We start from the raw sequence: 16,340 nt of genomic DNA, 5'->3' as shown, positions 1-16,340 counted from the left end.
GCATTAGCCCAGCCTATGTTCTATTTGCCTTGATATCTTTGTTATAGGCTTAATTTTCTTTCCTTTTCTTTCCTTCTAGGTTGGCCACCAAGAAGGAAGAAAGGAAAAATTTCTAAATGGGGCAACAAACAAGTCATCCGCACAACCTTTTGAAGGAGCCCATCAATTGTAACACCCATCCACCTTGCTCTTCTTTGCATGCACCGAGGACGGTGCAATCTTCAAGTGTGGGGAGGTTGTTCGACCAATCTCCATGGGTAAAAATTTTCTTTTCAACACCAATGTTAGTTAGTCGTTGCATTGCATGATAGGTTGCATGTTAGTTAGAATTTGTACATATTTTTACCACTTCTTTTTTTTTATTAGGACTACTTGGTTAGGGTGATGATCTTCTTATTAGGACTACTTGGTTAGGATGATGATTTCTTTTCCAAGAAACTGTTTTAGGGCACCCTACCAATTTGAAAAAGAAAATTTGTGGAACTTGCTTGAAAGAATTTATTTTGGAACATAATTTTTGAGCTAAGAACACAAGCTAATAAGCTTTGAGCCTTGTTTTGTAGCTACATCTTATAGTCACTTATTCTCCTTCTTATGTGCAATTATTTTCTTTCTATGATTGTAATCTTTGATTTGTTTGAATCTATATGTCCCATTATTCCTTGTATTCATGCGTTTATATGATTGAGGCCATCATTTCATTAGCTCACTTATCCAGATAGCCTTACCTTTTACTCTCATTTGTTAGCCGATTTTGAGCCTACGCTTAACCCACTTGTTCTTTAATTTAGCACATTACAAGCCTTAAAGCGAAAAACAATGAATGTCCTTTATTTGGATCTTTGATTGGCTTAGGCTAGTGAGTGTGAGTGTCATTCAAGAGTGGGAAAACTTTGGGACATTGGTTAGGATAAAAGGGTGTTTGTGTTTTGTATTTTTATATTGGGGAATTGGGTACATACTCATGTATTGATTAAATGTATAGACCTTATGCATTGATGTTCTTGTATATAGTTTGAAAGAAAAAGAAAAAAATGAAAAGAAAAAGAGATAAAAGTGAAAAAGAAAAAAAGAAAAGAAAAGGAAAAAATGTATATAGAAAAAGAAAGAAAAAGAAAAGCAATAAAGGGGATAAAATGCCCCAAAATAAAGTTCAAATAAAATCAATGCATAAGTGTTGTGAAATGAATAGAAAATGCATGAGTATGTGAAAAAGTGAGGAATGGGTAGTTAGATTAGTACTTAATTGTATAGGTCATTATATAGGTTAGGTGGAAAAGTTTAAGTTAATCAAAGATTCAAATCCTAAGTCACTAGCCATATATGACCCTACCTTGACCTAGCCCCATTACAACCTAAAAAAAAAGACCTCATGATAATTGTATGCGTGCATTGAATAATTGTTGATTGTTAGATGAAAAATAAATCTTGGAAAGCATGATTAGGGGAGAATTGAGAGAATCAACCCCAAACACCGAGCGACTAGAGTGCAAACACTCCCGGTGAGGGTTCGATGCTCAATTCCATGATTCCCGGCTTTCATAAGCTTTCTTCTTGCAAGTCTATGTGAACTTCATGTTTATACTTCAATTGGTAGGACTCATGAATCGTTATATGATCTTGGCCCTACTTGTGCATATATGTCTTGGAGATTGACTTATTTTTAACCAAGTAGGTAAAACCATTTCGCATTTAGTTGCATATAGTTTATTTGCATTGAATAAATGTTGATGCCCTTTGCTTTCTCTTGGCTTAAGCATGAGAACATGCTTGGTTTAAGTGTGGGGAGGTTGACAAACCCCATTTGTAGGGTTTATCTTGTATTGATTTTAGGAGATTTTATCACCTTTCACCCACATTTATTCAATAAAATAGCATGGTTTTGTATATTCTCCTTTAATTGTGCTTAAGAGTGAAAACATGCTTTTTAGGACTCAAAATAGAGAAATTTAATTCACCTTGACTCTATTAGATGCCTTGATATGTTTGTTAAGTGATTTAAGGTTTAGGAGGCAAAGATTGGATCAAGGGAATGAAGAAAAAGCATGTAAAGTTGGAGAACTCGTGAAGAAATGATGGAACCAAAAAGCTGTCAAGCCTGACCTCTTCGCACTTAATTGACCATAACTTGAGCTACAGAGGTTCAAATGATGCCGTTCCAGTTGGGTTAGAAAGCTAACATCCAGGACTTCAAAACGATATAAGATTTGCCATAGTTGCATCGCGCATAGGGGCGCACGCGCACGGTACGCGGACGCGCCGATGGTGGCACATGACCCACTTAATGCAACACGTGGCCAGCGATTTTAGAAGCCTTGTGGGCCCAATCCAACTCATTTCTGATGCTATTTAAGCCAAGGATTGAAGGGAAATCAATATACGTTTTCATACTTGTCATCATTAGTCATAGTTTAGTTTTAGAAGTAGTTAGAGTTAGAGAGAGAAGCTCTCTCTTCTCTCTAGAATTAGGATTAGGAATTAGGGTTAGATTAGGATCTCATAGTTCTAGGTTTAATTCAAGTCTCCTTCTACTTCTACCTTCAATTGATGATTGCTACACTTTGGTTCTTCTTTCTATCCCTATCCTCTTGTTGTAATTTCTCTTATTTTGTTTCTAGGTTTTGTAATTGAGATATTTTTGTTCTTTTGTTTTCTTTTAATAATGCAATTTGAGATAATTCATGTGATTGTGATGTTGTTGATTGTTGTTTTGTTAATTCTTTGTAATTGTTAGTTGTTGATTCCTTTTATTCTTACAAATAAAAATGCTTTCTTTCATTACCCTCCAAGTGTTTGATGAAATGCTTGAGAGGATGTTAGAGTAGAATTCTATGTTCTTGGCTTGAGAAGGTAACTTAGGATTTCTTGAGTCACTAGTGTCCAATTGATTGATAGTTGATAGCCATTAACTCTAGCCTTCATTAATCCAATTAGTGGAAAGCTAGGATTTATAGACTAGGATTGATATAACTCACTTGACTTTCCTTTGTTAATTGATTTAAGGATGACTAAGTGGGATTAATCCTTGCAACTACCATACTTGTGGCTAGTGATGATGATGAATACTTGTGGCTAGTGATGATGATGAAGACCCTTGACAACCAAACCTTGCCAAGACCATTTTGTTAATAAAGTTTTCTTACCATTTACTATTCATACTTCTCATCCAAAATCCCAAAATAAACAAGGCCATAACCAATAACAAGAACACTACCCTGCAAGTCCTTTGAGAGACGACCTGAGGTTTAAATACTTCGGTTTATAGATTTTAGGGGTTTGTACTTGTGACAAACAAATTTTTGTATGAAAGGATTATTGTTAGTTTAGAGACTATACTTTACAACAAGATTTTATTAGTGAAATTCTAAACCGTCAAAAATCCATTCATCAATTATCAGAATAAAAATACACCAAAATTTATTAATAATAACACAAAAAGTTCTTAGTTTTTACACCAAAATTTTGCTACAAAAGCACAGAAATGTCTTCTTTTCATGCTGCATTTTTTTCTTCTTTTTCTCGTGATTTCTTTCTTTATTTTAGTTGAATGAATGTAGGTTCATCCTCTTTCTAGTAATTTTATAGTATTATGTGTTTTTTTCTTTGTTTGATTTTTTTGTTTTTATCATTGTTAAGAGAGCAAAACAAGAAGAAACAGATGAATAAGAAAAAAAAAGACAATGATGATGAAAAGGAAGAAAAAAAAGCAGTAGAAGATGAGGAGGAAAAAGAGGAAGAGTTTTAAATTATATAGAACTTATAAGAATAAAAATACACCGAAATTTCTTAACAATAATACATAAATTTCTTAATTTTTTTTCCGAAATTACTTAACGATGACGACACACAAACTCAGTTAAAAAACGTGTACAAACAAGATTGAATTATGAACAAAAATACATCCAAATCCATTAAGTGATTTTGCAGAATTATGTGTTCCTTTTTCTTTATTTGATTTTTTTCTTATTTTTATTCTTGTTAAGAGGGTAAAATAAGAAGAATTATGAGTAGGTAAAATAAGAAAGAAAAGATGAACAAGAAAAGAAGAATAATTTTTTATCCTTGTTTTTTCTTCTTTTTTGTTTGATTTATTTTTTTTTTCTTTTTCATGGTTTTATTCTTCTTATGAGAGTAAAATAAGAATTATAAGAAAATGAAATAAGAAGATGAAGAAGAAATAGATGAAAAAGAAGCAATAAAATATAAAGAGAAAGAGTTTTGAATTGTGCAGAATTGATCAGAAGAATATCACCGAAATACATCTCAATTAACTCAGAAATATTCCGAAATTACTTAAATAACGATTGCAACACACAAACTCACTTCGAAAATAAGCACACAAACAATATTGAATCATGAAGAAAAATACATCCAAATCAATTTTGGATCAGACAATATCATTGATATGACTTAAATGACATCAAAATCACTACAATTACATTCGATGACCTAATTACACCAAACCTAAGTGAACGAGGACAAATGCACCTCAATTAATTCAAAAATACACCAAAATTACTTAATGATTACGACGCACAAACTAAGTTTAAAAATAACACACAAAAATAATTAAATTATCAACAAAATCACATCCAAATCAATTTTGGGTAAGGCAACGTCATCAATATTGTAAAAATTTGACGATAACGATAACAATAACGACGATAATAATAACGACTATAATGATGATGATCATGATGATGAAAATGATGGAGGAGAAGGAGGAAAAAGAAGAAGGAGAAAAAATTCTAATGAAAAAAAAAAGAGGAAGAGAGGGATGACAAGAAGAAAGTCGTGTTGGTGATTATGATAACAAAAGAGAAAAATAATAAAAAAGGAGAAGAAGAAAGATATAGCATAGAAAGGCGAAGAAAAATATGCGCATGATATAAATGACTTAGTTAGACTCAGTTGATTAAATGACTTAAATATAGAGTTTTAATTTATTAATTATTTTTACATGAAAATGTAATCTATACTAAATATGTAGGTTTTGTATGATTCAAGAGAAACGAAGAAGAAATAGAAAAGAAAGAAGAGAAGTGCCAAAACTTGCTCATAAATTACACACTAAAATTTGCAACTTGTCTTCCCTCCTCCCTATTTTCCCTCCACTTCTTTCAAACCAAACAAGCCCATAGTCTGTTCAACTAATAAATGCTTCACCGCTCGCTTAAACAATTAACAAAACTAGAAATAGACAACATCTACATTTTGTATTGTGTCAAAAACAGAAAAGAAAAGAAAAGAAAAGAAAAGATAGAAAGAAAGCTAAACACCAAGCTCAAGAGGCCTGAGAATCACGACGGACAGCATCCAGAACAAAATTCAAAGGCCGCAGCCACTCCACGTAATTGCCGACACCACTCTCACTACCCTCTGCTCCTTTCTCGGCCAGCAGATGAGCAACATTGTTAGCTTCCCTCAACACTAGATTAAACTCTACCTTCCAACTTCTACTCTGCATTTCCTGAATATTCATCAACAAGTCATCATAGTCTCTTTGCACCGTCTCCGGGTGCTGCTGCACCGCCATGAAGGCCTCCCGCGAATCAGTCTCACAAACAACATCCCTCACACCACAATCCCAAGCAAGACGAAGACCTGTCCACATGGAAAAGATCTCCCGGTGACAGACCGACCACTCAGGAGGAAGATTTCCAGCACAACCTTTAACCCAAGCTCCTTTGTCATCTCTCAAAACGGCCCCAAAACCAGCTGTGTTCCTCGCCTCGAGTTTCCCCGTCTCGTTGGATTCCACCATCGCCAAGGATAGACTTGTATTACAATTCAGCTTCACCTTACCAATAGGAGGCTTCACCCAACGAGTCACACTAATCTGCGCAAATACAAAGGGGAAGACGTCAGAGATTGAAGATCACTTTCGGATACTCGAATGAATGTGAGATTTTCTACCATGTCATCTATATCTGGAGTTACAATGACACGCTTGCTGATCTCCCCAATTGCGCAACAATGTTTTTCACCAGTATTCATAACAGCAACATCTTGAGCAAATGTACAATCTGAACCGGGGGAAACCTGCAACCATTTTGGAATCAATTCAGTAACATTGTGTCACTGAGCCTCTATATCACATGACTTTGGAATTCGACCATGCTTCGACCTTGTTTTCTTTACAAATTAGTTTTTCCGACGCCTTATCAAAGTACATTCAATACTTGAAAATTAAGAAAAAGAATTGAAAAACTAACACCAAGATTATATCGTGCAATTTATATAGGGAATGCAATACTTACATCATAAAGTGTATCGCCAAGCTTCAGTTTGATAGCACCACTCTTGTATACAAGCATTTTGCCCATGAGGCCAGGTGGTAGTTCATTCAACTTACAGGGCTTCACTTTTTTCATGGATCCTTGAGGTTTAGAAGAGCTCTCACTGCCATCTTGGCCTCCAGAAGAAGCTGATCCTTTAATCGCTGGCAGAGCTGCTGGTAACTGGATCAAGAACACACTTGTCTCCGGGTTTTCCTCCTACCATCAAATTGCTCGTCAGAAAACTACTATAATCATTAATAAATTTAATTTCATAAGTTTCAGTTCACTTACCAAAAGGCCAAGCTCCTTTGCTGGATTTGTTGAATTTTCATCGAAGGTTCTGGATTCTGCAGCCTCCCCAAATTCCTCTTCATCAAGGAGTTCTATCAAAACAATATGCATAGGTAAAGCCTCTTGATATGCAGCGTGATAGCGAAATAAATTCGTGACACTAGTGGAAGCAAAAAATATATTTCAACGAATAGTTGATTCATAATACTGTTGATATATGAATGTAGGCATGTAACTTAAGTAAAACCTCGGGATTCTTAGAAATTGTTTTACTAAACAGACTAGTTGTTGATATAAAAAAATTCCAATCATACATAAGATTCCATCAATTGTAATTTACTAAATTTCTTTTCTTTCTCCAAACATGGTTTTTGGAATGTACCTGGGTTTCCTGAATAAGGCCTCCTCAATGGGAGTGTAACAGGATAATTACTGTAATAGTCCTGTAATTCAACAAGCACGCACAATTACACCACCAAATACATCAGATACATTCACAGAGGAAACAAAGAAAAAAGTACATAAGTCTGCAACTTTATGCACTCAGTGCACTTACCCATGGTTCTTTGTATTCTTTCTCTCTCACACCTGTGGTTAAAGCATCAACAAAATATGATTAATGTAAGGAAGTTTCTTGCAGCAAAGTGCAAAACAAAAACTTGTAAGCAAACTACTAAATTGAAATGCATTGGTGGTAGCATACCACTGAATGCAGAATTGTCACTGCCACTGCTGGGATTGCGATATGGCTTGAAGGATGTTGCTTCGCCTCCATAACCAAAGGCAATCTGTGAAGCTGACACTGCAAATCACAAAGATAAAAATACAGTTTTAGAAAACAAAAAGAATAATGCTACCCCTGCTTTAGGGAAAATGAAATTATATCAGCCATCGTTATATCAAATATGTGATCTCCACTCTCAACATAGACAAACTAGATGCTTCATAGTAAATATTCAAATTGACCAAGTTCAATTTTAATTTTATTTATTGTAGTGCTAGGAACTTACATAGGAATTACAGAATAATTTGTGAGAGTAAAGCTAAATCTCAGCAGATAAAACTTGTTTTGAGTTCAAATGAAAAGTAGAAAATTTTCCCCTAAGAAGGGATTATTTTTATTTTTAGTAGTAGCTTTTCATATGTCTTGCAAATATATTCTATAATTGCTGGTCCCTATCGAATAAACACAAAATCCCATAAAAAGATAATGAAGTACAGGAGTAGCAACATTGACTCTGCTACATGAATAAATGTCTCTCTACAACTTCTGGTACAGATTACAATGTTAGTCTCCATGCTTATTTTATAAGTAAATCCAGCATTATTAATTTAAATGATTGAAACAATTGCGTGGACTGTCAGTTTCTTAAGAAATTCATAGAAAATCAGAACCGATTTTCATGATGAGCACAAAACAATCAAACACAGCTTAACATGATGGAAGCAGGAAATGAATGCTTAAAATACAAAAAGTTGAAGAAACTGGGATCAAAGAACTTCAAAATCAAGAGGAGTAACATATTAAACCTTTTTTCTCAACCTTGTGCCTGCCATTCATGGCACTTTCCTGAAACAAAGATCACGAAAATATCAACAAGAAAATCTCAAGTCAGAGAAAATCGAGTAATCCAATGTCAATCATATAACACACGTTGAAGCGCCGAAGCAAATCCTTGGCCTGTTCCGCATCATGATCCTCGGCCAGTTCACTACAGAAACAAAAAAAAAAAAATCAAAAGTGACATCGGATTAAACCGGATAACAAAAATTATTCTCCAAACAAACAATACATACGCTTTAACTTCTTTCTTTGGCGCTCGGCGAGGTGGCGCTTTTGGTGCGAATTTAACCTACAAGCATGAAGAAGCATATTTCGCAATAAAACTTCCTTCCTGGAGCATTGGTATATATATATATATATTGATTGAAGAGTATGAAAGGAACAAACCTTCCTTCCTGGGGCATTATTTGAACGGTTTGAATCCATTAGATCGCAAAGTAGAGAAATGATTTAAGGCAGAGCCGCCACTGCGAGTAAGAGACTATTTGAATTTAAAAACACGAGAGAGAAGAGACCTGACGGCAAAGAATGCGGCCTCTCAGTATCAGTCAGTTACCAAGTTTTATAGGCCCAAAATTGGCGGGTTCGCTCCTCGGCCGCAAACTACTTCAAATCTTTTTTTTTTTAAACAAAACTACTTTTAATCCAAATCATTTCAGAGTCCAAGACGGTAAGACCCAAAACGAGGGAAGAAAAAAACAATTTGACGCTTGTAATTTTATTTTATTTTTATTTTTAGTTATGAAATAACTAATTTTATTTTTTTCCAATGTTAGAAGTGAGACTTGAATTCGCAACTTCTTGGTGAGTATGGAAAGACTGTACTGAGCTATAGCTCGTTCATAGAGTTATTGAATAAATTAATTGATATAAGACTACCGGTTGTATATGTGCATGCATGCATGATGCATGCATTCTGTTGAGAGACTACCTGGACGGGGAGTTGGGTGAGGCAGGAACTAAAGAATCCTGGAGAATGAGAGAGCTAATTGCTCCCCTTTTATACAGTGACGGCTTGTTGGAGGAGCTGATTTTGAATTCTTGTTATCCCTTCCCTTTTAGGGGTTTGATGAGTGTTTAGTTTTTGACGTTTGGAAAGCTGTTATAGGGCCTAGGGTATGCTGCGACCGTGGGTTCTTCCTTAGGGATCGAATCGGCAGGTGAGTTGGGACCAGGCTCGGATAGGATGTCCAGAACACATTCATATTTAAAAGTGAATGTGTATCGCTTTACAATTTTGACGGATTGAACAGAATACTTCAACCACTGCGTGAGTTGAGAGTTTAATTCAAATAGAGCTGTGAGGAAATGTGCATGACCTTTTCAAGTTATTTTCTCTTAATATACTTATTGGTTATTGCTAGTTTGGTTCGCAGTCGAGATTTTGCCAAGCCAGTTTTTTCTTCTCTCTTCCGTTCAATCAAGATTCAAGACTGATGTATAACTAATAACAATACTACGTGATCAATAGGTATAAGACATTAAGATAAGGATCAATACCTGTAATATTTGGCAGACAAAAAGTGAGAACAAAAATGACTCATACAGTTACAATATTTTCATTTTGGTTTGAGTTCGCTAAAGAAGTGGAACATGTGTTCCCTTTAACGAGTGCAAAGCAATATGAACATCACCAGAGTCTCCTTCGTTGAGTGGAACCCAATCACCCTGCCACTGGGTGTCGGAGTTTAGCCAGCTAAATACAATCAAGGTTAGAACAATTGGCTGTTCCTCGAGGGAAAGATGAAGTCTTTCAACTTTCAACTAACATATGAGGACAGATACCTAGGAATCCTCCTAGCCCCTTAACTGTGCTGATGCAATTAGTTGGGCTAACGCAGCAGCATACTGGATAGCTGTATGTTGTGAGGTATAATTGTCGGGAAGCTTATACTCTGCAAAATGTGGTTCTGCTTGCGAGAAATGCCCTGGTAATGATTTTTTAGACATGACTTCTCGCCACAGCTCAAGAAATTCTTCCATAATTGGCTTGGCTTTTTCGATTGATGAGATAGGGAGATACTCAATCTGCAGAAAGCATAGGCCAAATTTGACTTAATTAAATGTCTACACAAGTATGTTTTCGGGTTCCCTCAAACTTAACAATAAAAGTTAGGGAGATAATCATATTGATAAAATCCAAGTAGCACAACATGTATCTTCACTATCAGGTCAACTAGCTTATAAACTAAAATTCCTCAATCAAAATTGAGAAGTGGTTACCTCAATCAAAATTCCTCTGAGACTTTCACCTTGATTGGGAACAACTTTGACCACCTTCATCTGAAAGTCACCCATTTTATACTGCACTCCCTGCACCATCATTATATTAAGCAACAAACCACAGAGACAGTTATAACAACGGTAAATGAGTAAATTCACCTCGAAATTAAGAGCAACTTTGGATTTATAAGACTGCAATTTCTCCATTATAGTCAAGATAGTAGAATCAGCCTCAAGGATTATTTTGTTACCGCGAATTATGAAGTAGTATTTGTTGGGCTGCTCCAAAAGCGAAATCCCCAGAAAATCACGCGGGAATTCGCTGGGAATCGTTGGGTCTGTTACAAGTTACGGCACCAATCAGAATCGTAACGTTAGGGTTCCAGAGAACAAGAGAGGGAAAGGGGGTTAAATAAAAATAAAAAAAACCTCGCAGATTGGGTCTGTAGAAAGTGAGGGTAGCCTTCCACCTTCCGTCTTTGACGGCGTTGAAGCTCTCGACGCACTGCGAAATCTCGTTCAGGATTTGGCTATTGACGACAGATCCTTGGGTTGGAGTCCAGTGAAGAATCCTATTGATAAAAAAAAAAAAAGAAATTAACATTTTATGAGAGAAAAAAATTTCAAACGCAGATGGAAGAGAAGGCGATGGTACCATTTGACTGTCATCTTCAGTTGTCACTTCGAAGCTTTATCTGCTATTCCGTTTGCAACAAATTCAAAAGATTCAAAGCAAAACTCAACTCACAGAGGCAGGGTATCAGGGTAGTAAGCTCGTAGCTTGTTTTTACCAAGATTCTGAAAATCGAACCGATCATTGAACCGTTCTAGTTACTGGTTTACTAGTTCATTGGTTCAACCGTGATTCAACCAGTTCAACCATGGTTTAACAGAAAAAACCATTTTATAATAAACACCTGATTCTATAAAAATTTAGTGAATAGAGACACTAGTTCTAAACACTCTTCTGCATTTTTTTACTTCAAAAGGGGATCATAAACAACTAGTTCTATAAATAAACAAACTACAATGATATACAATGCCAAAAATAGGCCAATGATGAAATAATAGAGGGTTTCTCTCTTCAATTCTATGTTCAAGCTTGTAGCAGACCAGAATCAACAGAGTAATACCATTGAAATAGTTTTCCTTCTTAATTCTTATATACCTCAGAATTTTCTACAAAATGAAAATTGAACACAACACAGCCTTGAAACAAAAACAAAACAACACTCAGAAATCATCACCTCTTCCAAACACAGCCTTAAAACAAAACAGAATAACATTCAGAGTTTGAGCATTGATCACAAGAAATTAATTTCTGAAACAAAACAAAAACAGCAAAACAACATTCAGAGTTTGAGCATTGATCACAAGAAATTGATTTCTGAAACAAAACAAACAATCAATGAAAACAGAATTTTTTTTTCCTTGAGAAGAAGAAAACAATGGAACCATGAAGCATATAATAAATCAATGATCACCAATATCCAGCAATAATCTCAAAGACAACAATAAATACACAACAACAATTTAGCAAATAAACAAGAACAAGACCTAAATAGAAAATCCAACAAATTAAATCGCAGCAACCTAACAATTTAGCAAATTAAAACAAGAGCAGCCCAACAATTTAGCAAATTATCAACTTAACAAGTTCATGAACAGAAAATCACAACAAAAACAAAAAAAATTAAAAGCAACAGAAGAACAACAGAACAACAACAAAGAACAATTAGCAAATTAATAAGTTCACAATAACAGTTAAAATTTACCAGAAGAACACTAATGCAAGTGGAATCATCATGCTAATATATTTTCTGCAAAGATGCTATTTGTGCAGCTAAAATTTCCTAATTACTAAGACCCAATTATTCTAATTTCACATGAAATCAACTTACTAAGTTTCTAAAAGCTAGAAATTATAAAACCAACCAGAAATATGGTTAAAGCATTTCATCAAACATGTTGAGTGCGGTAAAATTAAAACGAAATAAGAGAATTCAAAGCTTAATATTAATGTGATAGAGAAGAGAACATAACTATTGTAACTTTAATTCAGTCCATGAAAAAATTCAAACCAGTACCAAATCCAAGGTTCTGAGAACCGGACCGGTCATCAAACCGTTTTAGTTACTGGTTCACTGGTTTACTGGTCCAACCGGTCTAACCGATGGTTCAACCGGAAAAACCGATTTAGCATAGAATAATAAATAAATTATAAATATGCAAGTATTAAGTTGAGGGTATAAGGTAGTATGAAGTTTTTCTAATGGAGTGGTGAATTACTCTCTTAGGATTTTCCTTTTTATATTAAATGCAAATTGCCAAATGAAAGCATGATAACAAGCAAGTACAATTCTTCATCAGTACACAAAATGTTAAAAGAAATATCTGATAAAAATAGGAAGAATATCAAATGAATTATCATAAATCCAACTAAAAAATAAACATAGTACTCTGGATAAATAAATTTGATAACATTATTAATAACAAAGTTGGTAGTGGACTAGTGCTAGAAAGGCTTCACCAAATGAAGGTGCATACAGGCTTTTAGAGACAATAGACTTGGATTTGTGCAGTAGCATTTTGGATGAGTTGCTTTGAAGACCATTTGGTAAAACTAAGCTTTGAATAGGTACAATACAGGCTTCACCAAATGCTCATAACACACAGAAAAACAGTTTCTCAAAATACATAAATAAGTGCTCATCCTCTGAAAATAATCATCTGAATCAGTATAAGGCAGGAAAAAATGACCATAAGTCTCTTTACCCAAGTCAAAATAAACAACCATATCCGAACTCAACAATCAGCATTCAGCACCAAACATTACAAAACATTAACCAATAATCACACTAAACCTGCAACCAGCAATTACAAAACAGCAACAAACATTAGTACATTATAAAACATTCCAAAACAGTGATGACACTAAACCTGCATAGTAAATAATCTCAAAGACAATGATTACCAATATCCAGCAAATAAACAATAAATACACAACAACAATTTAGCAAATAAACAAGAACAAGACCTAAATAGAAAATCCAACAAATTAAGTCGCAGCAACCTAACAATTTGACAAATTAAAACAACAGCAGCCCAACAATTTAGCAAATTATCAACTTAACAAATTCAAGAACAGAAAATCACAACAAAACAAAAAAATTAAAAGTAACAGAAGAACACAAGAACAATTAGCAAATTAACAAGTTCACAGTAACGGTTAAAAAATTTTCCAGAAGAACACTAATGCAAGTGGAATCATCAGCTAATATGTTTTCTGCAAAAATGCTATTTGTACAGCTAAAATTTCCTAATTATTATGATCCAATTATTCTAATTTCACATGCAATCAACTTACTAAGTTTCTAAAAGCTAGAAATTATAAAACCAACCAGAAATATGGTTAAAGCATTTCATCAAACATGTTGAGTGCGGTAAAATTAAAACGAAATAAGAGAACTCAAAGCTTAATTTCAATGTGATAGAGAAGAGAACATAACTATTGTAACTTTAATTTAGTCTATAAAAAAATACAAACCACTACCAAATCAAATAATTACTTATTGTAATAGAAATCAGAAGTTGCAGAGTTTGAAGAAGAGTATTGGTGTTGTGTGAGTGTATTGTCTGGTGGCGGGTTTAGGGAACTCACGGCGGGGGCAACAGAGAGCAGTTCGACGGCTGAGTGGAGCGCGCGGGTTGGTCGCAGAGTTTGAAGCAGAGCAACGTGGCTTCCAGACGAACGCGAACTCGAACGGTGAACGCCGAGCGAAAGCGAACGGCGAAGAACGCGAACGAAGATGCGAACGTGAACGGTAAACAAACGGCGACGGAAGCGCGGCTGAGCAGACAAAAACGACGGACGCCGAGCTCGAAGAAGCAACCGCGATCGGTGACAGCGAACAGGGGTTGAAGACTTGGAGCACGAGGGAAGCTAGATGATGGATGGCGAACTTTGAGTGCGACGGAGGGCGGCAGTATGCCACTCCTTGTGGCGGTGGTGTAGGCTTACAGTGCTAGGGTTTTGCGGTTGCGTTTGTGTGATTTCTCTGACTGAAACAAAGAAAGGGAGAACGGGAGAAAGAAACGAAAGAGCTTCCCTTTGTGTAAACCGGGCGGGTTCCGGTTCGGTCTGACCGGTCGGTTCTCGTCCGGTTCAACGTTTTTTGTCGGTTTTCTGATTATCGGTTTCATATGCCTGACCGGATCGTTAATATTGTCGGTTCACGGTTAAATCGGTCTGACTGACCGGTCCGGTCCGATTTTCAAAACATTGACCAAATCAAATAGTTACTTATTGTAATAGAAATTAGAAGTTGTAGAGTTTGAAGCAGAGTAGTGGTGTTGTGAGTGTAATATTACCAAAAAAAAAAAGCAAAATTCATACCTAGGGTTAGAAGCTGGAAGTCTGAAGAATGCAGATCTGGCGGGGATAGGGACAGTGGCTGGCAAGAAGTGGCTGAAGGGGTGGCAGGGTTGAACAGAGCTGGTGCTAGCAGTCCCTAACTGCGCGACGAAAAGTGGCGCTGGCGGTGGCTGCGATTTTCGAGGGCTGACATAGCGATGGAGCGTGGCTGCGCAAACAGTGGTGGTGGCTGGACGGAGGTTGCGCCGGAAGCTCGAGGTAGAGACCGGAGACGTGAGAACTGAGAGCGAGAGATGATAGTGGACTGTGGAGGCTCGAGAGGAGAGAGGTGAGTGGGTCTATGGGTGAGACTAGGGTTCGTTCTCCTTTGGCCCTTTTTTCAGCATGCAAAACAGTATTTTGCCAGCCAATTTAAAAAACCGGCTGAGTCACGGTTCGATTCGACCGATTTAACGGTTCAACTTCGATTTTTAAATCTGTCGATTTTGTTATCTATTCGAATCGTATTTGTTAACGGTTTATGATTCGATCGGTCAGTTTAAGTCGATTTTCAAATCATTGATTTTTACTGTTTATACGTCAACTCACAAGGAAGATAAGAAAAATAAATCCCAAAAGAATTACGTGGGCTTTTAAGAAAATATGTTTTGTTGCGATTGGGCCTTGGTAAAATAATGGTTTGTGTCATATTTTTCTTAAGATGAGTATTTTTTTGGTGTCGCATGAACTTGGATTGTTTTTAAGAAATTATTATTCTTTAAAAAAAAGGAGTTGTAGGTGGATTGTGATTTTATACATGTTTATACTTTATAAGATGGACAATGGATGGGACAGGGAAAAAAATGTATAGAGAAAAATTCAATCCAATGGAAAGAATACCTATCAAGCTACAATTTGGACAAATTCGGTCAAAAAAAAGTTTGGATATTTTATTTAAGAGTAAAGTATCATTTATTTACCAACGCAAGTTGGCACAGATGGATGAGGATTTGTGTCCCTTAACCACTTTTCTTGAGTTCGATACTCACTGAAAGATGGGAATAGAGTTTACTCTTTATTCCAAATATTAACAATAAAAATGATACTTTACTCTTTATTTAATAATTAAAATATATTGGAATTGGAATAAATGATGGGATGGCATGAGTTCGAGCCAACAACAATAGCAACATGATATACAACTCAGTGGTACTAATCGTCTAATCCCCAATTATACATAGAATAAGAAAAAATATATTGCAATATTAATGAATTAAGTAGTGTTGATTAGCCAAAAATTAAACAACTTAATTATTTATAATGATTTTAATTAATTATATTTATTTATATATTAAAATATTTGTTATTAATTAGTTTTAATGTCAAATTCAAGTGTGAAGAGATAGTTGAGGTATTCTTGGCTAGAATCACGGTGAAATCTCTATCGAATCCACTTCCTCTCCATACGGCTGCAGTAAATCATTTAAAAAATATATAAAAGAACGTCTATTTAGTATGAAAAAGAAACATTCTAATATTTAGTAGAAGAAACATCCTAATGCTTAGCATAAGTACCATTTAAGTAGAAGTTTTAGATTTATCTAAAAGCATTTTGGCTTATTCTTGG

The 16,340-nt window shown here is 35.4% G+C and overlaps 2 protein-coding genes across 5 annotated transcripts; both read right to left on the bottom strand.

The window, feature by feature from the left end:
* Positions 1 to 5,043: 5,043 nt before the first annotated feature.
* On the bottom strand, positions 5,044 to 8,658 carry LOC107457758 (uncharacterized). Its single transcript, XM_016075935.3, has 11 exons — positions 8,524 to 8,658; positions 8,370 to 8,425; positions 8,227 to 8,284; positions 8,103 to 8,142; positions 7,276 to 7,374; positions 7,129 to 7,160; positions 6,955 to 7,015; positions 6,573 to 6,664; positions 6,261 to 6,497; positions 5,917 to 6,042; positions 5,044 to 5,839 (listed from the first exon to the last, which is right to left on the bottom strand). Exons 1-11 carry the CDS (start codon positions 8,560 to 8,562, stop codon positions 5,285 to 5,287), a joined length of 1,395 nt encoding a protein of 464 aa, XP_015931421.1. The 5' UTR covers positions 8,563 to 8,658; the 3' UTR covers positions 5,044 to 5,284.
* A 917-nt stretch (positions 8,659 to 9,575) lies between these two features.
* LOC107457793 (mediator of RNA polymerase II transcription subunit 20a) lies at positions 9,576 to 14,433 on the bottom strand. 4 transcript variants are annotated; one of them, XM_016075978.3, is made up of 6 exons: positions 14,021 to 14,433; positions 11,015 to 11,157; positions 10,789 to 10,931; positions 10,519 to 10,697; positions 10,360 to 10,449; positions 9,576 to 10,164 (listed from the first exon to the last, which is right to left on the bottom strand). In XM_016075978.3, the coding sequence occupies exons 2-6, from the start codon at positions 11,026 to 11,028 to the stop codon at positions 9,934 to 9,936; spliced, it is 657 nt and encodes a 218-aa protein (XP_015931464.1). In that variant the 5' UTR covers positions 11,029 to 11,157; positions 14,021 to 14,433; the 3' UTR covers positions 9,576 to 9,933. The 4 variants fall into 4 exon arrangements, with proteins under 4 accessions (XP_015931464.1, XP_052117104.1, XP_020998904.1 ...); XM_052261144.1 differs by having other exon boundaries at positions 11,015 to 11,057; XM_021143245.2 differs by having other exon boundaries at positions 11,015 to 11,054.
* Positions 14,434 to 16,340: the final 1,907 nt, after the last annotated feature.

Source organism: Arachis duranensis, chromosome 1, assembly GCF_000817695.3.
Source record: "Arachis duranensis cultivar V14167 chromosome 1, aradu.V14167.gnm2.J7QH, whole genome shotgun sequence".
NCBI classification, from domain to species: Eukaryota; Viridiplantae; Streptophyta; class Magnoliopsida; order Fabales; family Fabaceae; genus Arachis; species Arachis duranensis.
Note: the sequence above shows the minus strand (reverse complement) of the source record. Positions and strands in the feature narration are given on the sequence as shown.

Coding starts and splice junctions, on each gene's coding strand:
- LOC107457793 (XM_016075978.3), bottom strand. Junction 10,698..10,788: donor CTACAGACCCAATCTGCGAG/GTTTTTTTTATT, acceptor AACTTGTAACAG/ACCCAACGATTCCCAGCGAA. Junction 10,165..10,359: donor TCAGAGGAATTTTGATTGAG/GTAACCACTTCT, acceptor TGCTTTCTGCAG/ATTGAGTATCTCCCTATCTC.
- LOC107457758 (XM_016075935.3), bottom strand. CDS start 8,562: ATGGATTCAAACCGTTCAAATAATGCCCCAGGAAGGAAG. Junction 6,043..6,260: donor TTGGCGATACACTTTATGAT/GTAAGTATTGCA, acceptor AAATGGTTGCAG/GTTTCCCCCGGTTCAGATTG. Junction 5,840..5,916: donor CTCCAGATATAGATGACATG/GTAGAAAATCTC, acceptor GTATTTGCGCAG/ATTAGTGTGACTCGTTGGGT.